The sequence below is a fragment of the Paroedura picta genome, chromosome 16, assembly GCF_049243985.1.
Source record: "Paroedura picta isolate Pp20150507F chromosome 16, Ppicta_v3.0, whole genome shotgun sequence".
NCBI lineage: Eukaryota > Metazoa > Chordata > Lepidosauria > Squamata > Gekkonidae > Paroedura > Paroedura picta.
The window spans coordinates 13,131,156-13,158,847 of NC_135384.1; the positions used below are offsets into that span (position 1 = coordinate 13,131,156).

General features: G+C 41.7%; 2 protein-coding genes across 2 annotated transcripts; both read left to right on the plus strand.

Moving 5' to 3' along the window:
• The first annotated feature begins 2,260 nt into the window (after window positions 1-2,260).
• On the plus strand, window positions 2,261-12,506 carry LOC143825318 (vomeronasal type-2 receptor 26-like). The gene is made up of 6 exons (XM_077313342.1): window positions 2,261-3,040; window positions 3,715-4,006; window positions 4,981-5,841; window positions 6,667-6,894; window positions 10,572-10,698; window positions 11,596-12,506. Exons 1-6 carry the CDS (start codon window positions 2,787-2,789, stop codon window positions 12,504-12,506), a joined length of 2,673 nt encoding a protein of 890 aa, XP_077169457.1. The 5' UTR covers window positions 2,261-2,786.
• Window positions 12,507-13,503: 997 nt separating this feature from the next.
• LOC143825319 (vomeronasal type-2 receptor 26-like) lies at window positions 13,504-27,657 on the plus strand. Its single transcript, XM_077313343.1, has 6 exons — window positions 13,504-13,718; window positions 17,430-17,607; window positions 23,830-24,690; window positions 25,112-25,339; window positions 26,049-26,175; window positions 26,747-27,657. The coding sequence occupies exons 1-6, from the start codon at window positions 13,504-13,506 to the stop codon at window positions 27,655-27,657; spliced, it is 2,520 nt and encodes an 839-aa protein (XP_077169458.1).
• Window positions 27,658-27,692: the final 35 nt, after the last annotated feature.

Below are 27,692 nucleotides of genomic sequence, written 5' to 3' on the forward strand. Positions count from 1 at the left end.
GTTGTGCTGAGGGACAGGGGGGACTGCTATTTTCTCATCTTTACCCCCCTGCTTTCTACTCAGCAAACCATTCCCATAATTTCTTCCCTCTACATGGGTCATTAGGATGCTATGGGGTTATCTATATATAAGAAATCATAACCATACACCTTGATGATGTGCAGAACATTCTAATCCCTCCAAGAAAGAGCCCCAACTGCCAGGAGGCGTTAGATCTTTCAAAATTCACTCCTCCCCTTACCTTTCCAAGATACGAGCTAGCAAGTGCTACTTTAACACCCCCCCCCCCACACACACACACACTTGGGCAGGGTCCTGAGAAAAAAACATCTCTGAAGCCTGCAGAGACTGCAGGAGGTGAAGGAACCATGCCAAACTACTCCTGAGTATCTTCATTGAATTCCATAGGCCCATAGTCTTGCTGACGTACATCCAGTTAGGCTGGGCGCAACTTCTCCTGGAGAGGAGACCTTCTCCCTCTGTCTGCAGCACTGTATTTTTTAATGCAATTCAAATATTTTATTGTGATATCAAAAATATATCCATACCCATTACTCATACATCAATTCACTAGAATAAACACAAATAAAGACAAATATATATTCAAGACTTTTCTCCTAACCCTAACAAATACAAAAGTAAAGCCTAGATCTATGACATAACATTATACTTAAAACCTGCTGCTACTATATTAAATTTTACAGATCTTCACAAAGTCTGGATAGTTTTTTTTTCATATAGATCCTAATCAACATAGATCCTAATTAACATATTTTCCACATAGCATATAAATGACAGACAATTTGTACAACCTCAGCATAGTCCAACAATTTCCGTAACCACTCTTCAATAGAAGGAATATGAGGGCTCCTCATTTAGAAGCAAAAACAATTCTAGCTGCAGAAGTCACGTAAGGGGGTGGGGTGGGGGGTTAAAGAAGCAGAGTGATGAAATAGTTGCCATATGGGAAAGGAGACAGGCTGAGTCCCTGCTGATTTTGGGGAAGTTTTTTGAGATCATGAAGTTTTTTGAGATCATGAGAAGGTTTTGTCATACATAAGTCATGTGAAGAAGAAGAGTTGGTTCTTATATGCCACTTTTCTCTACCAGAAGGAGTCTCAAAGTGGATTACATTTGCCTTCCCTTTCCTCTCCCCACAACAGACACCCTGTGAGGGAGGTGAGGCTGAGAGAGCCCTGATATTACTCAAGAAGAAGAGATGATCCTTATGTGCCGCTTTTCTCTAACTGAAGGAGTCTCATAGAACCATAGAATAGAATCATAGAATAATAGAGTTGTAAGGTACCGCATGGGTCATTTAATCCAACCCCCTGCACTATGCAAGACACACACAACCCTATTGCTCATCCACTGTAACCTGCCAACCCCTTGAGCCTTCACAGAATCAGCCTCTCTATCAGATAGCTATCCAGCCTCTGCTTACAAATTTCAAAAGATGGAGAACCCACCACCTCCCAAGGAAGATTGTTCCACAGAGAAACTGTTGTAACTGTCAGGAACTTCTTCCGGATGTTTAGATGGAATTTCTGGCCCCTGCCACTTATCTGTCTCAGCTGGTAATAAGTAAACAAAAAAGGGCATTTACCCTTTGTAGCAACTTGATTGAACCACTCCTTAAAACGTTGCCAGAACATCATGATGTAAATTGAGCAAAGAGGCTGCTGATGAGTCCCCCCCCCCCCAGGTGACAACTCAGCTGGCTACGTTTTGTGTCCCCACCATAAAAATCCGATGCTCTAAAGTAGCATAATTTTAAGTTCTATTTTATGATCTGTTTTAAATTATATTGCATTAAATGACCATATTCTTTTGGTCTTTTATGTATTAACTTCATATAACTTGGTCTGAACGACTGTAATACAGTTTGAATCTGAATCTGATTTTAAAATCGAGAGGCTCTGTAATATTGTCTTTGCCAGTCTTCAGAATTTTAAATATAGATTTTAATATAGATCATGATGTCTTCATACTTTGATACCATTTCCTTTTATCTTTGTGTCTATTGCTCAGTGACCATGAATCAGATTTGAATTTGAAGGTCAAGAAGATGGAGGGACTGGATTGCCCTTTGTGGTCACTTCCAACTCTGTGAGTCTCATACTTTTCACAGAGTTTCTAGTTACAAAAGACCAACTCCCACTTCTAGGAAGTTCTAGACATTACTGGGAACTCTATGCTCAGAATGTACAGTACATAGGCCATTCCTTCTTCATCTTTCCTCCAGGAAATTTGCCTCTATCCCCGGCACTCCTGACCTTTGCCTTTCACTGCCTAGATGCCCTTGAAACAGACATACTTTGTAACAGAGAAGGGTGAGTATCATCTTTACAATTTCACTTGTTAAAGTTACTTTTCCTGATTGCTTTTCGCATTGCTCATTACAAGTCTGATTACCACTGAGGAAGCCAAGATTACATATCTGCTAAGCTCTACTAAAAATATTGTCTTCTGCAAAGTTTCAGAAAACATGTTCATCTGAGGAGACAAATAACCTTCCCTGTAATCAGCAAATGCAATCTCATTACTTCCAATTTCTCTCTCTCCTTCCCTTGGGATCTCCAGTAGTTACTAGGAAGGGGGGAAAGCACTCAAAGATGGCATTGGTGCTCCCTTGGCCATCCAGACCTGAACTGAGACAAAGAGCAGGGCTGTTTATTCAGTGATTCTCCACACAGTACCATCCTGGCTTTGGAACAGTCTAGTGAGTTTGCGTCCATCTCAAGATTTGCTACTCAGGTTTGCTGGAATGTTCACAACTTGACCAGATGATTTGGTGTCTACAAGAAAGATTTCCATGCAAGATGGTGCTATTTGTCACTTCTGCATTAGTGCTGCTGGGGCAGGCGGCATGCAAATCTGAGTCTGTCCAGTGCTTGACTAGACACCCGCTTCCAATTGTTCACAAGTATTACCAATCAGGAGACTTCCTCATTGCTGGCATCGTTTCTCTTATGTTTCAGCTTTCAGATACCATCAGATTCGAAGAATGTCCCTCTCCCAGTACCTCGGATTCACTCCTGTAAGAAGGATTTTACCCCATAATATAGATTTTTAAATAAAGTCAATGGAATGCTTCATATATGTTCCTATATGTATGGTCAACCTCCTAGTGAATCATCACCTCAAAATACATGAAATCCTTAAATCAATGTGATCTTCTTAGTTTTAATGCTTTAATTTAATTGATTTAATGAATACCAAATTAGGCCAAATTTAATTCTAGAATCGAATTAATGAATGGATCATCTTCACTTTGATAGACCAAAGATCTGAGTCCATATAAGCCAGCTTGAAATGAATCTTCAAATGTAGCTGTGTCTCACATATAAGCTTCCTAAATTTTATGGAAACAGCCTGTGAAATTTAGCACCTCTTGTGTACATTTCTCTAGCATGGAGATTACAGACACTCTGAATGAAATTACCCTAAACATTGGGAAAGTCTTTTTTATTTTATTGCCTGTCCGTATGTCTGCAAAGGAAGACATTTCAAAACCATTCCACTGTTGAAACTACTATCTGGAGAAGCCAGATGTTACAGATGTTTTTGCCCTCATAGTTGTCCAGCATCAGGGCAATTTTAGTTGTTTTCCTTCAGTCCATTTGGTAAAGTCATCTATTGCTGAAATGCATGAAATGTCATCTTTTAACGTGAACTTGCTGTGAAGCAGCATCATTCTCTCTTTCTTTGCAGAGTATACATTCAGCTTTACCAGAACATCCTGGCTTTGGTGTTTGCTGTAAAGGAGATCAATGAACATCCTCAACTTTTACCCAACATCTCTCTGGGTGTCCACATCTACAATAACTATTTTAGCCAAAGATTGAGCTATCAAGCAGCACTGGAACTTCTCTCCACTAAGGGGAGGTTCATTCCGAACTACAAGTGTGACAACCAGAACAACCTAGTTGCAGTTTTGGGGGGACCCAACTCTGATTTATGTTTTTATGTGGCAGACATTCTGGGCCTTTTCAAGGTTCCACAGGTAAAATGGTCTCATGCTTTTAACATTTCCTTTGCATGTAGTAGAAGCTTCAGTGTACGAAGGCAGAAGTTAGCTTGTATGAAATAAAAAAGGCACACCCTGCATGCTGGCCAGGAACAAAATAAGGGAGGAAAACATCATTCATGGAAAGATGTTTAGCCATGCTGATTGTTAATTGAAGCATTTTCTGTGTTGTGGAGTACAGAATTGTTTTTCCATTTTTTAGTAGAATACCACAAGGGAAAGCAGTCAGGAGTGCAGGGATGGGTGCAGAACATGGGTGGCAGTGCAGCAAGTGGGGCTCAGAATTGACCCTGCCCAGCCAATACTGCCTCAACAGCCCATCTTCCATCCCTGCCCTGCAATCTTTCTGGAGTCAGTTTGTTGCAGATTATGTGTTTATACATAATCTGAGCCAGTCTTAGAAATTTTATTAATTTACGTTTTGATTTCTAGGCCACTCTGCTCCCAAGCAGGCTCGGGGTGTCACACAACTAATGAAACGTTCACATCTTAAATATATAAAACAATTTAAAGTCCATTCTTATGCCGATTCCTCTTTCAGAGCTCCCTGTGCCTTCTCAATTGGCTCATTTCAGGTATCACAGAATTCCATAATCTTGTCAGGTGGAGTTGTGGGAGGTGTGAGAAGAAAGAGGGGGCCTGGAGAAGGGGAGGAATCAGAGAGGAAGCCCATAGTAGTTATTTCTTTGGTCTTGACCACAACAATAGACCTGGTGGAAGAGTACCATTTTGCAAAGTCTATGGGAATGGTCTATGCCATGCTGCATTCTCTTCTTTTACAAGCTAAGTATCAATAATGAACACTACTCTGTGAAGGCAATAGTTACATTGTACATTTTGGTATCAAGTTGTAAAATGTATCTTCAACATCATTTGTCCCTGACACATTCATCAAGGCAGGGATGATTGGATACGGAAATCATTCTGGTTCTCCCCTTCCTTTCCTTCAGCTCCTCTATGGTTCTGCTCCAGTGATGACCAACAAATCTGAAGGGGCTTTCCTTTACTCGTTATTCCCCAGTTGGACTAATCAGTACAGGGGGATTGTGAAATTGCTGCTTTATTTCCAATGGATATGGATTGGGGTGATCTACAGTAATGATGACTATGGGGAGCAATTTGTACAGAATGTGTTACCCATATTTTCAGAGCATGGTATCTGCTTTGATTTCATAACAAAGTTTCCACCAATTACCTTTTCTAGTTCTATTTATGAAATGGAAAATGAAAACTATAAAATATCCACAGTTGTCATGGGAAGCACAGCCAGAGCAGTGGTGGTCCATGGTGAAATTGAAATCATGGTGGTATTTCGAATATTGATCAAGGCTGCGGAATTTTATGAAATACCAATGAGGACGGAAGCCAAAGTCTGGATTTTGACAGCCCAGGTGGATTTCACGACAATGAAATTACAAAGAAATTGGAACTTAGACTTCATCCACGGTGCTTTATCCTTTGCCGTTCCCTCCAGGGACGTATCAGGATTTGATCAGTTTCTTCGGGGGGAAAACCCCATGTCTGAAAATGAGGATGGCTTAATTGCAGACTTCTGGAAACAAGCCTTTGGCTGTTCACTGCCCAGTACCCCAGAACTCATGACTGATGAGGAAATCTGCACTGGGGAGGAGAAGCTGGAGAGTCTTCCTGGTTCAGTCTTTGAAATGAGGATGACTGTCCATAGCTACAGCATCTATATTGCAGCCCATGTGGTGGCACATGCATTACATGACATGTATTCATCCATGCTGAGACACAGAGCACTGGCAGATGGAGGGAGAAGAAAATTTCTGAATCAAAAACCATGGCAGGTAATGGCTAGAACATGGGTTCTCAACCTTCCTAATGCTATGACACTTTAATATAGTTCCTCATGTTGCGGTGACCCCTAACCAAAAAATTATGAAAGTGTTCTTTCACAGAAATTAAACCAAAACTGACCAATGGCGAAGGCCCATTGTTCATGATTGTATATAAATTGTTTTTTCCCATGGTTTCTCAGTTCAGTTCAGTCCCACCAAGCCATTCTTGCTCTTTTCCACTGCTCCAGACAGACAAACTATCTCAATCTAACCCACAAGGCTATTGTGTGGATGGTGTTCCCGAGGCCAAGTTGCTTGCCCAGCCGCAACACCTGTGAAAGGGTCCTTCCACTCCCAAAGTGGTCCTGATTCCCAGGCTGAGAACCACTGGGCTAGAAGGAACCTCAAACAGGGGAGGGGAGGTCACCAGAATTGGAAATTAGTCAAAATTGATGGAAAAGGGACTCCAGACTGCAAAATGCACCCTTGGCTCAAACGCAGACATTTTAGTAATTAAACATGTACTATAACAATTTGTTTCTTACATTTAATGGGCGGAGCAGTGACTAAGAAACATGACATTTTTTTAGCATACAAAAGATCCCAGGTTCAGCCCCCAGAACTCTCAGTTAAAGAATCTCAATGTATTTGTAGAGGAAGACCTCAACCTGAGACCCTGGAAAGCTGCTGCCAATCTGAGAAAACAGTACTGACAGTAAACTTGAATATAATTATGTTTAAGGCAGCTGCCTGTCCAATGGAATCAAAACTGAATTCTTTGCATTATGCTGAACTGCTATAATGAAGTACTAATATTCTTACATATGTATCTAGTTCCATGAATTTTTGAAAAGGGTATCATTCAACAACAGTGCTGGGGACCTGGTTTCCATTGGTCAGAAAGGGGAGATTGAGGCTGGACTTGATATTATCAACTGGGTGACATTTCCCAACGAGACTTTTCTCAGAGCCAAAGTTGGAAGAATTGGCTCAAAAGCTCCAGAAGACAAAATGTTCACCCTTCATGATGATGCAATCATTTGGCCTCGAATGTTTAACCAGGTGGGCTTTATATGCTTTTCAGAGCATGCAATTTTTGTTTCTTGGAGTTCGATTAGTGGTTCCTAGTTCCAACTGTGGGACAGTTCTTCCTCTGTTGTCTGCTAATCAGATAAATCCCATTCTGATCATATTTTTCAATCTGACATGGTGGGATTGTTCATATATTGCAAAAATCCTTTGCTGTCTATGAGGCATCTTTGGACATTTTCCTGGGATTAATTCTTTTTATATATATTTATTTATTTTTATTGTATATGAAGCACTTACAGAAAGATGAAAAGAAAAAGAAACAACCAGCTAGCAAAATAATTGTTGATACATGTGAGAGTATAGTCTGTTATTATCTTAAAAAGTACATATTCAGTTCCCTTTGCATATTAGTCCTAAGCTAAAAGTTACTGCTGTCTTTCTTAGCAAAGTAATTACATATGAGAATATAATCTGTTATTATCTTAAATTATATATAGTCAGTTCCCATCGTATGTTGGACCTAACCTAAAAGTTGCTGCTATCTTTCCTAAGAAAGACCAGGTAATTGCTCCACTGCTCGTCACATTCTACAGGTGGTTGCAAAAGATGGAATTGTGCTCTTTTCCATGATGTATCTGCTGGTAGGTCTTGAAATATTTGTGCTTCTTGATCCACCAAACTCAATGGTGCCACCTGATGCTTTTTGTGTAGAATATTTCTTGCAGCCTTGTTGTCAGAGCCCACAAAGATGTCTCTTGGTTGCTTCTTGCATGCAGTCGCCTTTGAATAGACTCTGTATACTTTGTCAATCCGAATCTCTTCCTCCTCTAAGTAGTCTTCCAGGCTTTCGGTGATTTCCTTCCTTAGGTCTGTTTTCCCAAATTCTTCCAAGACGCCTTTGATTTTTATATTCCTAGCTTTAGATTCTACTTCCAGGGCTTTGGATTTGTCTTCTGCCACTCTCTCCCGCTCCTGTTGATTAACTTCCAGACAATGGATTCTTGTTTGGTGTGTTGCCAGCTGAGTTGTGTTTTCATCAGCTATTTTTTTCAAACCGTCGATTCTGTCTGAGAGCTCTTTCTTGGTATCTTGAATTTCCTTTTCAACCTTTTTGACTACTTTCAGTATCTCTGAATTGCCTTTGCGTAACAAACGAAACATCTGTGCATTAGTTAAGTTTTCCATTGCTGTAAACAGTTACAGATCACAGATAGGGCATCTCGCGAGAGTTCGGGCGATCAGGAATGATCAGTTAGTCAGTCTCCATATTCTGCCAACATCTCCTGCTGAGCTCTCCTTAACAAATTCTTAAGCTCGTTCTTTTGTTTGTTTTAATGAGTGTATTTAGCTGGCTTGCCTCCCGTCCAAAGAAAGAATTCCCTTGTAAATTGGTTAGGGGGGAAGAAGGGGGGCTAGTGCCTGGCTTTAAAGAAGAGGAAAGCAAATAGAGAACTCACAGTTTTTGTGTTGTTGATTCGCCAGATTTCGGCTCTTGTGAAGCTGGAAAAAGATAAGCTGGGGAAAATGCTGGATTTTATGCGGCTGGTCATTTCAAGCTTAGAAAGTTATTTATAACAAGGATGCCATTATAGCCCCGAGCATAAGCAGCGGTGATCCGGAGAACTTAGTCTCAGCGGATCTGTAGGACCCTCAGGATGCCATTCCTGGTTCCTGGGGCAACCAGCAAGTGAGATTTGCGCATCCTGCTCAGGTCTGCCAGGTGCTTCTGCTCCTGGCCCTCTGCTTGGCTCAGGAGCTCGTTACAGAACGGACTAGCACAGCGCCATGTTCAGTTGTCCTCCCCTGGGATTAATTCTTACAACAAACAGTAGATAATAATTGCAACTAAATCAAATAGGAGGAGGCGGGGGATTAGAAGGAAAAGAAGGAGGAGAAGGAGAAGAAGTTCTTATATGCCTCTTTTCTCTACCCAAAGGAGTCTCAAAGCAGCTTACAGTTGCCTTGCCTTTCGTCTCCCCACAACAGACACCCTGTGAGGTGGGTGAGGCTGAGAAAGCCTATCTGGTCAGAGCAGTTTTGTCACGGCTGTGGCGAGCCCACAGTCACCCAGCTGGCTGTATTTGGGGGAGTGCAGAATCGAACCCAGCATGCCAGATTAGACGTCTGCACTCCTAACCACTCAACCAAACTATAAGTCATGTGGTGCCTTAATTTTTATGGCCCATCCCAGTCAAATGGCATCACATGCTGGGTTATCCCTAATAAATTCTTAAATGGAAGAGCACCAAGAAAATCCAGGGATGTTACACCAAGGCAGCCAATGGAAAAACACACTTGATCTTCTATTGCCTATTACAGGATCTCTGTAAGTATGTTATGATCTGATGGCACTTCCCACCTTCTGGTAGCAGACATATATTCATTTTCTTGAGATCTCTATATTTTATGGAAATTTGTCTTCAGGATTCAATTATTCTATTGCATATCAAATGACAGTGGAAGCCATTTAATTTCGTATATAGTCACATATTAGCCGACCCCCATATAAGCTGAGGCACTTAATTTTACCACAAAATCTGGGCAAACTTATTCACTTACATGTAAGCCAAGGGTGGGAAATGCAGCAGGCTACTGGTAAATTTACAGGGTGGCCTAAGTGCTTAATCCATGCTCAATCATCACAGGCTTTCCCATCCAGCCTCCCTCCCAACAAATACAGAAAAGTCAAGAGGATGAATAGCTGCTGGTTTTTGTACCCCACTTTTCACTAACCAAAGGAGTCTCAAAGCGGCTTACAATTGTCTTCCCCTCCTCTCTTGATGCCAGACACCCTGAGTGAGCACTGACAGAACTGCTCTGTGAGAACAGCTCCGACAGAAGAACCAAATAGTGCCCCCCAGGCCAGCAAACCAGAGCAGAACAATAGTACACAAAGTTGGCAACCTAGTAAAACAAGTACAACAGCTACTAAACTGGGGGCTAGAATGCCCCCAGAACAAAACAAAGAAAGAACTGTAAAAATCAACTTTTAAAAGAAACACGACCCCAAAAAGAAAAGGCAAACAATGCTGCCCCTCAGATAAAGAAGAAACACTGAAAAAACAGTAAATCCCAAAGCACCCCCAAACCCCATCCCACCCCCAGAAACCAAAAGAATAGTTTGGAAGAAGTGATTAGGAAAAGAAGGGGAAAAATATCAGAATCCCTCAGTCAAACCATTAATGTCCTACAAGCTGCCAGAGTAAGCTTTCAAGATATTTGAAGAAGGCAGTGGTTAGCTGGAAGCAATTAGCTGACTTGCAAAGAGCTTAGTTTTTAAGGTCTTTGCATAAGGGCAAAGGTTAACTGGAGGCTACTAGCTCACTTGCAAAGAGCTCAGGTTGCAGGTGCAATGCTGTGATTGGCTGGGTGGGGGCAGGCTGTTAATCAATTACACGCATATAAGCCAAGGTTGTCATTTAAGTGCTAAAAACAGTGCTGGAAAACTTGGCTTATATGTGAGTATATACGGCAGGGGTAGTCAACCTGTGGTCCTCCAGAAGTTCATGGACTACAATTCCCATGAGCCCCTGCCAGCAAACACTGGCAGGGGCACATGGGAATTGTAGTCCATGAACATCTGGAGGACCACAGGTTGACTACCCCTGATATATGGTACATATAAAACTGATTATTGAAACACTAACACTTGAAATGTATTTCCAGAATGTTAAAAAAGCCTATTCCTCTCTTTCATCTATGGACAGGTACAACCCCTTTCTCTGTGCAATGACAGATGTCAATCAGGGTACAGTAAGAAAAAGAAAGAAGGGAAACCATTTTGCTGCTATGATTGCCTTCCATGTCCAGAAGGGAAGATTTCAGTCTTGGAGGGTAAGGGCTATATATACCAGTTTTGTAAAATATTCCTATTTCTTCCCCTAACATCACATCAAAAAATATTTTATGACTTAGTTTTTGTGATAACTAAACCTATCACTATATTTGTGGTTTTTATTTTTAGGATTTGTTTTACCCTACAAAGACTTCGAAGACTGGAGCTGTAAGGGAAACTTTGTTTATATTTTAAAAAATCAACATAATAGCTATGAAATCTTATTTCCATTTTGTTTCCAGTGGTGGGTAGCTGCAGATATGGCAGAATAAGCCAGGCTTTCTCAAACCAGGGTTTCGTGAAACCCTAGGGTTTCTTGACAGCCAAGATGGGTTTCCTGAATGAGTGAAACTTAATCTTTTATATATTTTAATGTGTTAGACATATCTTTGTGTTATGACCACACATGGTCATGTGCACCCCCTCCCCTTGGCCAATGATGGGCCTGGACAGAGTAGGAAGAAGTGGGCCACCAGGTGGTCATGGTTCTCAACCATATTCCATATGATTGCACCACTTGTTCTCCCAGACTAAATAATATCTCAGGAGTTCTCAATAGTAAAAAAGTTGAAAAAGACTAGAATAGACTGTTAAAACCCCTGGTGTGTGAATTTTGTGTGATTGAACAGATGACTAGATGGAAATGAATCCAATTAAGAGATGCTCTGATAGGAGGGAAGTGTTACTAACTTCCAGTTTCTGAACTTGAAAGATATGTTCAGATATGAGGTTTTTTTGACCAAAGACACAAGACTTATGTGAACTGCACTGTTCCTTTATCATTCATTAGCATGGAAATCACTTAATATCAAGATTTTCATATAGCAGCCTTTATGGACTCCATCATTATATAGATTAATGTGGGAAAATATACAAAGGTCTTATTTCATTTTTAGATACCAATGACTGTTTTCAGTGTCCAGAAGATCAATATCCAAATATGAATCAGAACTCCTGCCTGGAAAAATATATAATTTTTCTGTCTTATGAAGAACCTTTGGGGATCAGTTTGGCCACTTTTGCACTCATATTCTCCTTTATGACAGCTTTGGTGCTCGGCATCTTCATTAAAAACCAGGACACTCCCATAGTCAAAGCCAACAACCGGAATATCTCCTACATTCTCCTCACCTCCCTCCTGTTCTCCTTCCTTTGTGCTTTGCTTTTCATTGGCCAACCAGGGAAGCTGTCATGTCTCCTTCAACAAACTACTTTTGGCATCATCTACTCAGTGGCTATTTCTTGCGTGTTGGCCAAGACCGTCATTGTGGTTCTAGCTTTCATCGCCACCAAACCAGGCTCTGGGATGAGAAACTGGGTGGGGAAATGGTTGTCTATCTCCATAGTTCTTTCTTGCACCTTTATTCAAACCACTATTTGTACAGTGTGGGTAATAATTGCTCCTCCATTCCCAGACTTTGACGTGCACTCAATGACTGAAGAAAAGATTCTGAGGTGTAATGAAGGGTCGATCTCCATGTTCTACTGCGTGTTGGCCTACATGGGCTTCCTAGCCATTGTGAGCTTTGCTGTAGCTTTCTTAGGCAGGAAGTTACCTGATAGTTTCAACGAAGCCAAGTTCATCACCTTCAGCATGCTGGTCTTCTGCAGTGTTTGGCTGACCTTTGTTCCAACATTTCTGAGCACCAATGGGAAATACACGGTTGCTGTGGAGATCTTCTCTATCTTAGCCTCCAGTGCTGGCTTGCTGGTCTGCATATTTTCCCCTAAATGCTATATTATTGTTGTGAAGCCGGAACTGAACATGAAGGGTCATATTACAAGAAAACAAAATGAAAGTCTTTAAAAGTCCAAAACACCAATCCATTGAAACTTAGACTCACTGAAGGAAAGTGAATATTACATGACTCCCTTAAACCGTTGTTTTCATTTGTTTGTAATAAGATGGCAGTCTAGCAGAACTGGGATTAGTTTTTTCTTCTGTGATATTTACATCTTTCATGTGTCAACCGTGAAAAACAATGGCTAAAGGACAGTAGAAATGCAGTGTCCTCCCATCCTGGACCCTGCTCTAGCTGAAGACCTTCCCAGCTAACGTCAGTTACCAGTATATGAATACATTTTGAATTGGAAAGTCTCTAAGAAGAGGCTGGATTGGACAGGATGTCCCTTTGCAGTCATTTCCAGCTTTGTGTGAGTCTGATTCTTATCATAGAGTTTCTAGTTATAACAACAGCTACCCTTGTCTCTTCTAGATAATTCTAGATGTCATTGGGAAATCAATGCTCAGACATTGGACTGTGTAGTCAAGGTAATATTTTTCTTTTTTTTTCCCCTCCATGAACGTTGCCCTACCCCTTGTACACCTCCCATTTGCCTTGAACTGCCTGGAAGTCCTAAAAACAGACCTAATTTGTAATAGAGAAGGGTTTATGCCATCTCTAGAAATTCACTTTTAAAGCTTAACTTTGCTGATTGGTTTCCCCAGTGCTCATTACTTGTTTGCCACTTAGGAAGCCTACAGTGCACATCTGCTACTGTGAAGTCAACATATTTTTAACCTTATTACTTCCATTTTTTCCCCATCTCTTGGGATTACCAGTGATTACTAGGAAGGGGCAAAAAAGCATTCAAAGATGACATTGCTGTTCCCTCTGCCATCCTTAGCTGGAACAAGGCAAAAGGCAGGGCTGTCAGTTCACTGTGATCTTGCAGTGTACCATCCAGGCTTTGAATGAGTCAAGTGAGCGTGCTTTCCATCTCAAGTTGTGCTACTAGGGAATGATTGAAGCATAAAATGAGAAGAGATTAATGGTAGTATAGGAAAAAGGCTTTTGTGGAAGATGGTGATATTTGTCACTTCGATGTTCATGCTGCTTGGGCATGTGGTGTGCAAATCGGTGTCAGTTCAATGCTCAACTAGACACCCACTACCTATTGTCCACAAGTATTATCAGTCAGGAGACCTGCTCATTGCTGGAATTGTTTCTAATGTGTTTAAATTCTCTGATGCTTTCACATTTGAAGTGCGTCCTTCTCCCAGTTCCTCTGATTCAGTGTAAGAAGGATTTACTTTCTCAATATTGCATTATTATATTATTTGCATTGTCATGAAAGATTGAGCATATGCTGCTATATCCATGGTCTCCCTCCTAGACCGTTTACACACTGGAGGTTTCATGCCAGGCTGCAGGCTGGAGTTTTAGTCATAGCAGGTTGCCCCACCTCTTCATACACCCACATGGGGGAGCATTTGACTTTGTGCATCTCATCTGCCTCCGATTTGTGCTCCTGCATGGGAGCTGGGGCAGTGAAGTTCCCATTGTGTAAACAGTCAAAGAGAATCTTTCCGTAAAACTGCAATGGCTTCCTAAGAAAATCTATTTGATCTCAGTTTGGATGCTTATATGGAAAGGAAAAAAAACCTCTCCACAAACTTTTGTAGACTTGGGGGTTCTTCCAGATTTTGTGGTTGATTTAATGCCAGAATCTTGTCTCTGATTCAAGGAGCTTTTAGAACATACATTCACAGGACAAGTTTGCATTGTTGGTTGAACAGAAGCTTTAGTCCAAATCAGAATGTTTGAAAGGAGGGACATGGTTCAGTGATATAGCATCTGCTTGGTATGTAGAATTTCCTGGGTTAATCATTGGCTCATTCATTTAATGGATATGAGAGCACGTTATACGAAAGAACTCTGCCTGAGATCCGGGAAACCCCTGCTGCCATTATGAGTAGACAATCCTTGCTTTGGTGGACCAAAGGTCTAATTCCATATGTCAGTTTCAAATGCAACTGTGTCTCAAATGTAAGATTTCTTCATTCTTAGAAGCAGTCTCCCAATGTTGAACCTACTTGTGGATCTGTCTGTGACAGGACCACAAAGACACCCTGATCGAGGATCATTTGGTTTCTTCTTAAGTGTGTGGGGGTAATTTCTTTATGATCTTGTGTAGTTCTTTTTGGTATTCCTGTGTGGGGTCTCAGTCCAGTTATTTATAAAGGTAGTATTTGAGAGTTGTCTTTGAGCCTCCTGGTTATAGACTGATCTATTTATGTTGACAGCATCTCCCCTTTTGTCTGCCTTTTTAATTATTATATCTGGATTGTTTCTGAGACTGTCTATGGCCTTCCTTTCAGCATGGCTGATATTCTGCTGTGTGTGATGTTGTTCACTGAGCATACACGTTTTGAGCCTGTTGTGGTAGAGATCCAGTGTGCTATTGTGACAATCTGGAGTGGTCCATGTGGAGTCTCTTTTCTTGTAGTGTTGTCTTGTTGTTTCCATAAATCCAAGTGAGAGAATTATAGATGGCTTGTCTGTCTTTGTGGAAATCTTTCCAAATGGATAGATTCCTCGTAGAAATGTCCAGTTTAAAAAGTTTCTCCTTGAGCAGATTCTGTTAGAACAGAACACTGTTCAGATTTTATTGCAAAGAAAATTCAAGAACAGACTGGAAAGGAGGATTGTGTAGATGCAAGTTATTACAACACTCAAAACAATGGAATCCCCAGGGCTCAACAAGGATAGTAGTACTTTATTTCACCACATATGCCAACCTCTTTTAACTCCTATTTATATTTCTTACAATCCTCTCTTCATTTCATTTGGGTCAATGAGCTTTAAAGTGAATTAAGTATGCATGTTATGCATTCATTATTCAGTATTCAGTTTATTGATCAGCAATAGGCCATTGCAATCAAATGTAAAATGCACGGTTCCTCTATATATTTATGAAACACCCGTGGGAGGAGCATGTGGTCCCCGCTGGGATGGCAAAAAGTGAAGGTGAGGTGGGGAGAGTGGAGCCCCCCCCCCCCGCTCTCCCAGCCTTGCCCTCAGTGCACATGGACTGCTCTGCTGGCTCCAGTATTTCAGCTGGATAAGCGCCAAACTTTCCCGACCCCTGCCAGGAGGACCCGGAAGGAAAGCTGAGGTGGGTGGGCCCGCGCTTGGCATGGCTCTGGGCGGCAAGTAGATGTGCATTGGGTCCCCCCCCCCGTCGTCCAACAGGAACAAATGTGGGCAGATTGGCACTGGGCATGGGCCGCCATCCCCCAACTATCTGGCAGGCAAGTGGATGTGGCTGGGGCTGCACTGTGCTTCCTACCTGTCCTTCCTGGAGAGCCAGTTTGGTGTAGTGGTTAGGAGTGCGGACTTCTAATCTGGCATGCCAGGTTCGATTCTGCGCTCCCCCACATGCAACCAGCTGGGTGACCTTGGGCTTGCCACGGCACTGATAAAACTGTTCTGACCGGGCAGTGATATCAGGGCTCTCTCAGCCTCACCCACCCCACAGGGTGTCTGTTGTGGGGAGAGGAATGGGAAGGCGACTGTAAGCCGCTTTGAGCCTCCTTCGGGTAGGGAAAAGCGGCATATAAGAACCAACTCTTCTTCTTCTTCTACCCTCCCCTCCCCACAGGAAAGTGGATGCATGGTCGGCACTGGGAATCCCAGCTCCCATGACCTGGCAGGCAAGCAGAGCTTCGAGGCTCCTGAGGTCTACCTGTGCTCATGGTGAAGTCCAGTGGCCAAATGGTGGCCAGCAGCCTCCACAAGTCTCTGTGGGGCGGGCCCGAGTATGGGTGGCCAATCAGGAGCCTGCAGCTTTTCTGAAGCCTGTTTCTGATAGGGTTTATTCCAGATCAGATAGCCGGACAGTCTCCACCAGTTTTCACAACTGCTTTGGGCTGATCCTGCGTTGAGCAGGGGGCTGGAATAGATGGCTTGTTTGGCCCCTTTCAACTCTATGATTCTGTGATTCTGAAATACAAAGAGGAGGAAAGAGTGTTAAGGATTTTCAATTTAACAAAATTCTACTCTATGTGCTACTATATGCATGATCTCTATACAGGGGAATCATTGGCTTAAATTCATTAATTACTTAAGCAAATCAATGTGATCTTCTTAGTTTTAATGCTTTAATTTGATGAATCCCAAATTAGGCTGTTAATTTAATGGTGGAATCTCATCTCTGATTCAAGGAGCCTTCCAACTGTAGCACACAGTTACACAAAACAAATGTCCATATTTAGTTAAACAGAAGCTTTATCCCAATCAATATGTTTGTACCTTGGAAGGAGGGGACCTGCTTGGTTTATAGAAAGTGTGGATTTGATATATGGCATATTCAGTTAACGATCTCAGTGCAGATAGTATTAAGGAAGAACCTCTGACTTAAACCCTTGAGACCTGCGGGCAATTTGAGTAGACAATCCATTCTTTGACGGACCAGAGAGCTCAGTCCATATAAGCCAACTTCAAATGTACCTGTGTCTCAAATATAAACTTCCTAAATTAAATGGAGACAGCCTGTCAATTTTAGCACCCCTTGTTTACATTTCTCTAGCATAGAAGAACATTGGATATTACAAGAACTGTAAATGAAACTACCATCAGGTATTTTTGATTTCATTGCCTGTTCTATATGTATGCAAACAAAGAATTTTCAAAACAATTCCACTGTTGAAACTGCTGTTTGGAGAAGCCACATGTTCCAGATGTGGTAGCCCTCATAGTTGTCCAGGCTCAGAGCAATTTAATTTGTTTTCCTTCAGTTTATTTGGTAAAGCAATATATTGCTGAAATGCATGGAATGTCATCTGCTTAAGTCAACTTGCTGTGATGCGGCATCTCTCTCTCTCTCATTGCAGAGTATACATTCAGATTTACCAGAATATCCTGGCTTTGGTGTTTGCTGTAAAGGAGATCAATGAACATCCTCAACTCTTACCCAACGTCACCCTCGGTATCCACATCTACAATAGCTATTTTAGCCCAAGATTGAGCTATCAAGCAGCACTGGAACTTCTCTCCACTAAGGGGAGGTTCATTCCAAACTACAAGTGTGACAACCAGAACAATTTTGTTGCAGTTTTGGGGGGACCAAACTCTAATTTATATTTCTATGTGGCAGACATTCTGTGCCTTTTCAAGGTTCCACAGGTAAACGGGCCTCATGCCATTAACATTTCCTTTGTTGTAGTAGAGGCTTCAGGATATGCTATCATGGCATGGGTGCAGGTATGGACACAGTGGGTGGTGGGAAGAATGGAAAGGAAAGAAGAATGGTATATAAAGGGGGGAAAGAGTAATTAGAAGGTGTGGGTTCAGTGCAAACTTGGACAAGTTATAGTAGTGAGAGGGAGGGAAGATAAAAAAGGGAAGCCGACAGAGTACTGGGGTGTTTTATTGGTGTGAGAAAGAGCGAGGAGGAGAGGTAGCAGTATGAGAAGGACAAGACAAGGAGAGAGCCAGATGGACCAAACAGAGGGAGTTGGAAGAGGTGCCAGAGAGATAGAGCGGCCAGACCAAAGAGCCTGCTCAGTGGAGGAGCTGGTATGAGGGCCTGGTGGATTTGGAGAGCAGCTCAGAAGACTCTTGGGAAGTTCCTGTGTACAGCATTAGGGAGGTTTCTTTGTGTTCTGTAACCCCTCCATCTGATTCACTAATAAATGACAAGTGTACCTTGGAGGAACTCTAAAAATACTTACCAGCCTCATCATTGAACTATTCTCCTGGTCTTTACCAGACAGAGACAGGTCTCTCCCAGCTTCTCTCTCATCCTAACCTACTTGAGGGGTAGCACCAAAGCGGTGCTCATTCAAAATATCCAACAGGTGTTGGAAGCCAACAGGGGACTGCCTGATACCAGCTTGAGGAATGTTTGAGGAAAACCCAGCTGGACCCCATTAATGAAATTAGCAGATGAAGATGACATAGATGCTTATTTAAAACTTTTCAAAAGGACTGCTGAGGCAGCACTATGGCCCTGGAGCAGTGGGCCTTTCTTTTGGGTCCATAATTTACTGGAGAGGCCAGGTTGAAGCCCTCAGTAAACAGGAAGCTAAAAATTATGTTAAAGTAAAACAGGCTATATTAGACCAGAGTGAGATCACTCCGGACACTTATCAAGAAAGTTTCAGGAACTCCCAGTAGAATGGGGGCATGAGGCTGTGGGCTCTGTTGGCATCCCTGAAGGACACAGCCACTGATTGGCTGAAGCCCACAACCACCAATGTGTAGCAGATTGTAGACAAATTTGTAGTCAAACAACTGTTACTAGTAGTTCCTCCCCAAGTGCATTGCAGGATCTCGTGATCAAAGCCAAAGACTCCGCAGGAAGCCACAACCTTATGGTAGAATTTCTTGTCAGCAGATGGTCATGAGGGACAATGAGAAAACCCCCGGCCCCAACAAGGGAGATCCCAGGTTACCCATAAGGATTGGCATAGAGTGGAGTTCCAGTGGTGCCCGGGGAAGTCAGTCCAGGCTGACCCAGGGTTGCAGATCCAGCCTTTTCTTCACTGGAGAAAGCAATTCTCCCGTTGTGAATTGGAATAGCCATTCTGACCCCAAAGGTGCTAGACAGATCCCGCACTGATCACCATCCAGAAACCGAGCCTTCTACCCACCCAAAGATGGCATTGGGAGAGGTAGGCTGGGGCCATGTTTCACTTGTGGACAGTGCGGACATTACTGGCGGGATTGCCCCTTATGCAGTGTGATACCAGTTGGGACTCCGGTTGACTGTAGGACATGAACCTACAAACCTCTAGTGACTTCCCAAGATATGCCTCCATCACAGAGAAGGTATGGATTGCCAGTAACATCTTTATGGCATTAGTTGATTCTGGGAGCACCATCTCCATGATATGAACTCACCCCCTATCTAGAAAACTACCCATCCAATGAGTAGCTCAGATTGGATGCTTCCACAGCCATCAGTAGCAGTTTCCAGTGGTGATAGCCAATGTAGAATACCTCAACCAGAAACACCAAGTTCCTTTGGCCAAGGTGCATCGGTTACTATGTTCCTCGGTCGGGATTTTGATCACTTGCTACAGACTGTTCCAAACCACCTCAACATGCTTGCCATGTGGACAAGGATTAGAAAGACTTGGGGGAAGGTCTTTCTCACGAAAATCTCCCTGAGCTTATAGATCATCAGGAAGTATGGCCACAGGGCCCTCAATTTGTGTGGGACCAGAAGGAGGATAACACTCTGGCAGTGTTGAAGAAATTGGTAGTGGTAAGTGAAGGGATATTGATAGACACTTGTAGGGCCCAATAATCCCCCAGTCTGTTTGGAGGGACTATGATACCGGGTGGTAAAGGGAAAGATGGCATCCAAATCCCAGTTGGTGGTCCCCCCAAAATATCAGCCCCCGATATAGGCTGCAGCACATGATCACTCCTGAGCAAGACATCAAGGAGTGAAAAAATCCCTCAAAATGATCCCAACTAGCTGCCTTGGCCCTCCATGGAGAAGTAAGTATGGCAATTCTGTAAGACCTGTGAGCTTTGCCAGTAACTGTTGAACAAGTTGTCTCCCAGGGCACCTCTCTCTCCATTGCCCACTGTTCAGGAGCCTTTCTGACAAATGGCAATAGACTTTGTAAGCCTGTTGTGTCAAACACCAAGAAGGAGTCTGATATTTAGGGGCTCATAGAAACATAGAGTTGGAAGGGGCCACACAGGCCACCCAGTCAACGCAGTTTCAGCCCAAAGCATCCTAAAGCACTTTTGCAAAGTGGCAGATAATTTATTCATTATTAGTTTATTTACCTTTCCTTTAATTAGTGAATTCATCCTCATAACTCCCACGATTCCATTATTTCTCTCTATACCTTGGGATAACCAACAGTTACCAGAAAATAGTGGGGAAGTTCTCAAAGGGAGTATTATTCCCTCTGCCATCCATAACTAAAACAAGACTAAGAGCAGGAAGGTCTGCTGACTGATGATGGTATTCAAAAGCTTAATGAATGCTACTGCATTCATCGTCTCCATTCCACTGAATCATTATTTGTTGAACAGAAGTTTCCATCCAAATAAGAAGGGAGATGTTTCTGTGCCATAGCAACTGCTTGGCATGTAGAAGGTCCAAGGTTTGATCCCTGACTTATTTAGGTAAAGAACCTGCAAGAAGTTTAGATGAAAATCTTCTGCCTGAGATCCAAAGGAGCCATTATCAGTAGACAATACTTTTGTTTCTGGACCAAAGGTCTAATTTCATATGTCAGCTTCATATGTACTTCTCAAATATAACTTTCCTTAATTCTTAGAAGCAGCCTCTCAATTTTGTCACCTTTTGTGGATATTTCTGTGGCAAATAAATAGCTCCTTGGAATGATACTATTATAACCATAGATCTGCAAATGAAGAGTCTCAAAACCCTTCCAATTCTGAAACTGCTATGTAAAGAAATCAGAAGTTCCATATGTGGAAATATTCATAGTTGCCAGGCCTGAGAGCTTATTTATTTGGTATATTAAAATATTACTTAAATGCATTAAATGTCATCTTCTGAAGTGAACTTGCTGTGATGTGACACAGCATTCTCATTTGAGAGTAATGACTCAGCTTAAACAGAACATCCTGGCTTTGGTGTTTGCGGTAAAGGAGATCAATGAAAATCCAAAACTCTTACTCAAATTCACTCTGGGTATTCACAGCTATAATAACTAGGGGACTTCTGCACATTGAAAAAAAATAGCATTATCCCGGTGTAATGGCGTAGTGCTAAATATTATTGTGCCTCTGACCATTCCTCATCTTCTTGCCATCTCACTGTAATCTGGCACCTTGTCAGGCTTCTTACACTCCACAAGCACTGCTGGAAATGGCGGAAGAGAGTAACGTGGTTTATACGCAATGGCCTATTATGCACGGCTGCTGAAACGGTGGCTTGGAGAATGCGGAGGAGGAAGAAGCGAAGCAAACCGCATGGGACGAAACACAATGGTGGCAAAACCCAGAGTATCCCTTTATGCATGTGGCTACTCCGGAGTCGCTTCTGCTTGAACCTTGGTCCCAGGAAAATCCACTTTCTTCTGCATCTCGCTAATGCGGCTTTTTTGGCGACATACACTGACTCTGTGCCCGGTTGCCGCTTGCGGTGTGCATAATTGGTGATTTTAGCCGCTGCCTTTCCACCCCGAATGCGGACCTTCCACTCCGTGCATAATGGGCCAATCAAGCCAGGCAGCCAATCCCCTTTCTCCTTTTTTAAAAGGTCCTGCAATGCCTGGCACATTTTTTACATTAATAGTTCTCTGTTGAAATGCCTATGCATCAAATCATAGAGGCACGGTGCTTTTATAACGACACCCCTTATGGAATCACAAGTCTTCAATCATTTAAAAATGAATCTCGTTCCTGATTTTTTTGGGGGGGGGACTACAGAGAGGCATGCTTTTTGCGACAACCTTGGGGGAAAAATATTTTTGGCTTTGCCTGCATGCTAGTATGTGTATTCGTTGCTCTAGCCTGTTCGCTTAAAAAATAATCCAGGCCCCTGGAGAAAGGAGAGGGAGGTGCGTATGAGGGTGGGATATTGGATGCGAAGATAGCAGTTCTTTGCCTCCATACATTTCTTCAGTTTGTAGTGTGCTGGTTGTCCACTGGGGGAATGCTCTTTTAGAGATGATTTTGAATGAGAAAAATAATAATTCATGGCTATTTGTTTAGCTATGCCGACAGTGATCCATATGATAACGGAAAACATTTCCACCATTTCTTAAGGCATCTGATTGTGAAAACCGACTAAACCATATTCTCCATCAACCTTAATTATCTTTCTATGTTTCAATACTATACCACAAAAGATAGCCTAGCCTTCTGCTTGAGGTGTGATGTCTTCCTTGTCCAGTGAAATCTTCATGTAGCACAGAGATGAGCAGAGTTGGTATGCCACCCTCTATTTTTAAACAGTGTGAAATGTGTGTCAAAAAGAGCCTGGAACATATCTTGCAGCAGTATGAGATTTGATATTGAGCTAGAGTAGGGTGTGGTTTGAAAGGGGGCAGAGGAGGGGTTTTTATTTTATAATTATTGCATTTTATTTTCTGGAATGTTGAGTGCTGCCATGGGTTAGCTGGCTAGGAGCAGTGGCATAGGAATTTAAAAAAAATAGACGTGTTATAAAATTAATTCTCTTTTATAACTGTCAGGCACTGACAATATCTCTTCATCCCAGCCCAGTTCTGAGACTGATTTCTTGCTGAGATCATTTAATTTTCTGTCATTTTTTGTACTGATGATCAATGATGTTGCAAGTGATCCTGTTAGTGTTTTCTAGGGCCTCAGATTAGCTTCTGCCAGAGAGCCCCCTCCTCTTTCTCCATCTGGAGGACTGTTTTGTTTAGCTGTTATCTGTATGTGGTATGTTCAAGGCCACCTTGCATCTTCCTTGGTAACATTCTGGAATATTCCCTTGATGTATTTTCTGTGACAGTTGGTTCTCAAACCTTATTGTGTGATCTGCCTAAGTTTGACCTTTGAAATGGATCCTGCAGGATATGCTATCTGCCCTCTTGAAGGAACTGCTTGGAAGTTGTAAATCGTACCCCAAGTTAAGGGAACTTATTTGTTTATTTGCCCATGATTAGATCCAGGCATTGAACTAAGAGATCTTGGAATCTCTGAGATTTCCCTGGAGACCTCCAGGACTGGACATCATAGCTAATCTATTGAAATGTCTTTTATTTCTTATGGCCCTTAGGTAAGGACCTATTTATTGTACTCCTTTCATTATGTATAGGTCACTAACCATTTTTATTGTTTAGCTATCATATGGATGTGTAATAAATGCTTAGATTTGGATTCCTGCATCACCTTTGTTTTTCTCATCCAGTCTGATGGTCTAGTCATGGAAAATGACAATAACATTCATATGATAACCCCTCCCAACGGCTTGCTAATTAACTTAAATCAAGGAAGATGGATTATCGGATTTGAAGAAAGTCTCTACTGTTGATCAGTATCCCAGTAGTAAATCACAAAAACAGTTTTTTTTTTAAACATGACAACATTTTGGGTTGGCTTAAGCTTTTCAGGTGTAAGAAGTGGGCTGTTAAGTTTAATAAAAATATAGAAAAAGTTGCTGAAGTAGATTCCAGATGACCAATAAGAGAGAATATCATTACGTTATCATTCTTCAATGTGTCATCAAAATTCTCCAATCTGAGAGTGCTGGGCTATACGATGCCATTGCTCCCTCTTGTTGACATTGTTCAGCATTAAAAAGTACTAGTTTATTAAGGCAAATGTTGTGATATGGATTTTGGAAGCTAGTGCTAAATTTTGGCATGTATAGCATTTGTTCATGGCACATTCATCAACCTAACCTAAATCACTTTCTGCTGTCTATTTCCTTTCCTTCAGCTCCTCTACGGTTTTGCTCCTGGGATGACCAACAAAAATAATGGGGCTTTCCTCTACACAATGTTCCCCCGTTGGGCTAATCAATACATGGGGATTATGAAATTGCTGCTTTATTTCAGATGGATATGGGTCGGAGTGATCTATGTAGATGATGACTATGGGCAAGAATTTATACAGGAGGTGTTACCTACCTTTTCTGAGCATGGTATCTGCTTTGATTTTATAGCAAAGTTCCCACCAATGACTTTTTCCAGTTCTTTTTCAGTAATGGAGGAAAGAAACGACAACTTAAGCATAGTTGTTATGCTAAGCACAACAAAAGCAGTGGTGGTACATGGTGAAATTGAAACCATAGTTATTTTTCGAATAATGTTGAGGACTGCAGAATTTACTGAAATATCAATGAGGACGAAAGCCAAAGTCTGGATTTTTACATCCCAAGTGGTTTTCACATCAACTGGAATACAGACAAATTGGGATATAGACTTTATCCATGGTGCTTTATCCTTTGCAGTTCCCTTCCAGGAGGTATCAGGATTTGATCAGTTCCTTCGGGCAAGAGACCCCACCTCTGAAAAAGAGGATGGCTTCATTGGGGACTTCTGGAAACATGCCTTTGGCTGTTCACTCCCCAGTACCACTGAAACCATCACTGATGATGATATCTGCACTGAAGTGGAAAAGCTGGAGAGTCTTCCTGGGTCTATCTTTGAAATGAGCATGACTGCGCACAGCTACAGCATCTACACAGCTGTCTATGTGGTGGCACATGCCTTACATGCCATGCATGTATCCATGCTCAAACACAGAGCACAGGCAAATAAAGGGATAAAAATGCTTCTGAATCAACATCCATGGCAGGTAATGCCTAGAAGGCAATGAGTTCACCGAATTGGAGATCAGAACAAGAGACCGTAGATTGCAAAATGCCCCCTTGGCTCAAAAGCAGTCATTTTAGTAATTAAACATCTGTTTCATAACCATTCAGTGCTTACAATTTCAAGGGTGAAGCTTTATTTGCTTGGCATACAGAAAGTCCTCAGATACAGTCTCAGTCAGCTTCAGGGAATAATTTCCCAGTAGGTGATGGGGAACTTCTCTGCCTGTGATCCTGGAGAAATGTTGCCAATCTGAGTAGACAGCACTGCCTGTGATAGGAATCTGATTCAGTATAACATAGCTTCCTACAGTTTAAAGGGTGTCTGTTAAGATATCAATTTGATTCTTTTCACTGGACTTCACTAGTGTAACCACGTATTCATATTCTTACATGTGTATCTAGTATCATGAATTTCTGAAAAGGTTGTCATTCAACAACAGTGCTGAGGACCTGTTTTCCCTTGATCCAAATGTGGAGATTGAGACTGGACTTGATATCATCAACTGGGTCACATTTCCCAACAAGTCCTTTCTTAGAGCCAAAGTTGGAAGAATTGACTTCAAAGCTGCAGAAGACAAAGTCTTCACCATTCGTAAAGATGCCATCATTTGGCCTCAGATGTTTAATCAGGTAGGCTTTATATCATTTCTGGAACATATCATGTTAGCTTCCAGGAGTTCCAATGCTGGTTCCTATTTCAAATTCTGGAAGAGTTATTCCTATATGGTCTGCTGATCAGATAAGTCCCATTCCAATCACATTTCTCAATTTGAAATCATAGCATGACAAAATTTTGAACCTACATGGCATTGAACCAAGTAATTTCTACTTCTTATCTTTGGTGATTTACCCAAGAGTGAGACACATGGCAGCAATGGCAATTAATGCCATATTGAGATGCTCAGGGAAGATGGAAATGTTATTAACTTCCAGTCTCTGAAATTGAAAGTTGATTATTTCAACTAAAGCAAATCAAAATTATAATTCATGTTGTGCCCTGATTTGGCTGGCCCAGGTCAGCCCAAACACATCAGATCTGGTAAACTAAGCAGGATTATTCCTGGTTAATCCTTGGTTGAGAGACCACCAAAGATGTCCATTTTTGCTTCTCAGAGGCAGCCAATAATTCAGCATCTATTTTCTTCAGACCCTAGAGGATTTCCTGAAGTTGGTTTTAATTTTATGTCACTTCTCAGTTTCTGGTGGCAAGACATGGTGTTAGGCCTGTCAGGGGTAACCTTCTTGTTACTCAGAAAACTGACCAGTGATACACAATCTCTTGAAATATTTTTGTGAATGTAAAAAAAAAAACCTACTCCTTCCTTTTGTTTATGGACAGGTGCAGCCTCTTTCTCTGTGCAATGACAGATGTCATCCTGGTTATAGTAAGAAAAAGAAAGAAGGGAAGCCATTTTGCTGCTATGACTGCCTTCCATGTCCAGAAGGGAAAGTTTCAGACCAAGAGGGTAAGGATATATACACCAGATTCACAAAATATTTCTGTTCCTTCTCCTAACATCACATTCAATATGAATCATTTTGGGGCTGAGATTTTTGTAATTATTACAGCTATGAATATATTTGTTGTTTTTAAGTTTAGACTTTGTTTTTATTTTTCATGTTAGAAAGTGTGATGCTTTGAAACAGTGGAAGTACAGGATGAAATGTGTCGATAGTTTTAAAAAATCCGCTCATTAGCTATGAAATTTCATTTGCATTCTGTTTCCAATGATGGTAGTAGGGTGCAGACATGATATAATGGGATGTTATAATCTCTAACACGTGTGAGAGTGGAAATGTTATTAGCATCCAGTTTCTGAAATTAAAAGATGCATTCAGTGATGAAGTTTAGTTGATGAAGGACAGAAGCTGTATGTGAACTGTACTGGTACTGTATCATTCACTAACATGACTTAAAAAACATAATTGCATGAGACACGTGAAATATTGATATTTCCATGTAGCAGCCCTGTATAGATTACTGCAATATACTATAAAGATGTCTTACACATATCCATACCTATGTTTCATTTTCAGATACCAGTGACTGTTTTCAGTGCCCAGAAGATCAGTATCCAAACTCTTACCAGAACTTCTGCCTACAAAAACATATCAATTTCTTATCTTATGAAGACCCTTTGGGGATCACGTTGGCCATATTTGCACTTTTCTTCTCTCTTTTAACAGCTCTGGTGCTCAAAATCTTCATAAAGAACCAGGACACTCCCATAGTCAAGGCCAACAACCGGAATCTCTCCTACATTCTCCTAATCTCCCTCCTGCTTTCCTTTGTTTGCACTCTGCTTTTCCTTGGTCGACCTAATAACCTGTCATGTCTCCTTTGCCAAATTACTTTTGGCATCATCTTCTCAGTGGCAGTTTCTTGTGTGTTGGCCAAGACCATCATTGTGGTTCTAGCCTTCATCACTACCAAACCAGGCTCCAGGATGAGAAACTGGGTGGGGAAACGACTGGCCATCTCCATAGTTCTTTCTTGCTCCTTTATTCAAATCACTATTTGTACAGTGTGGGTAATAACTTCTCCTCCATTCCCAGACTTTGACATGCACTCGATGACTAAAGAAATTATTCTGAGATGTAATGAAGGGTCGGTTGCCATGTTCTACTCTGTATTGGGCTACATGGGCTTCCTGGCCACTGTGAGCTTCACTGTGGCTTTCTTAGGCAGGAAGTTACCCAATAGTTTCAATGAAGCCAAATTCATTACCTTCAGCATGCTGGTCTTCTGCAGTGTTTGGCTGACCTTTGTTCCAACCTATTTGAGCACCAAAGGAAAATACACAGTGGCTGTGGAGATCTTCTCTATCTTAGCCTCCAGTGCTGGGTTGCTGGGTTGCATATTTTCCCCCAAATTATATATTATTGTTGTGAGGCCAGAACTTAATGTGAAGGTTCATATTACAAGAAGACTAAAAGATAGAGTTTAAAAATCCACAGCAATAATACATTTTAATCTAGACTC

Coding starts and splice junctions, on each gene's coding strand:
- LOC143825318 (XM_077313342.1), top strand. CDS start 2,787: ATGATTTGGTGTCTACAAGAAAGATTTCCATGCAAGATGGTGCTATTT. Junction 4,007..4,980: donor GCCTTTTCAAGGTTCCACAG/GTAAAATGGTCT, acceptor CCTTTCCTTCAG/CTCCTCTATGGTTCTGCTCC. Junction 6,895..10,571: donor GGCCTCGAATGTTTAACCAG/GTGGGCTTTATA, acceptor ATCTATGGACAG/GTACAACCCCTTTCTCTGTG.
- LOC143825319 (XM_077313343.1), top strand. CDS start 13,504: ATGGTGATATTTGTCACTTCGATGTTCATGCTGCTTGGGCATGTGGTG. Junction 25,340..26,048: donor GGCCTCAGATGTTTAATCAG/GTAGGCTTTATA, acceptor GTTTATGGACAG/GTGCAGCCTCTTTCTCTGTG. Junction 26,176..26,746: donor GAAAGTTTCAGACCAAGAGG/GTAAGGATATAT, acceptor TTTCATTTTCAG/ATACCAGTGACTGTTTTCAG.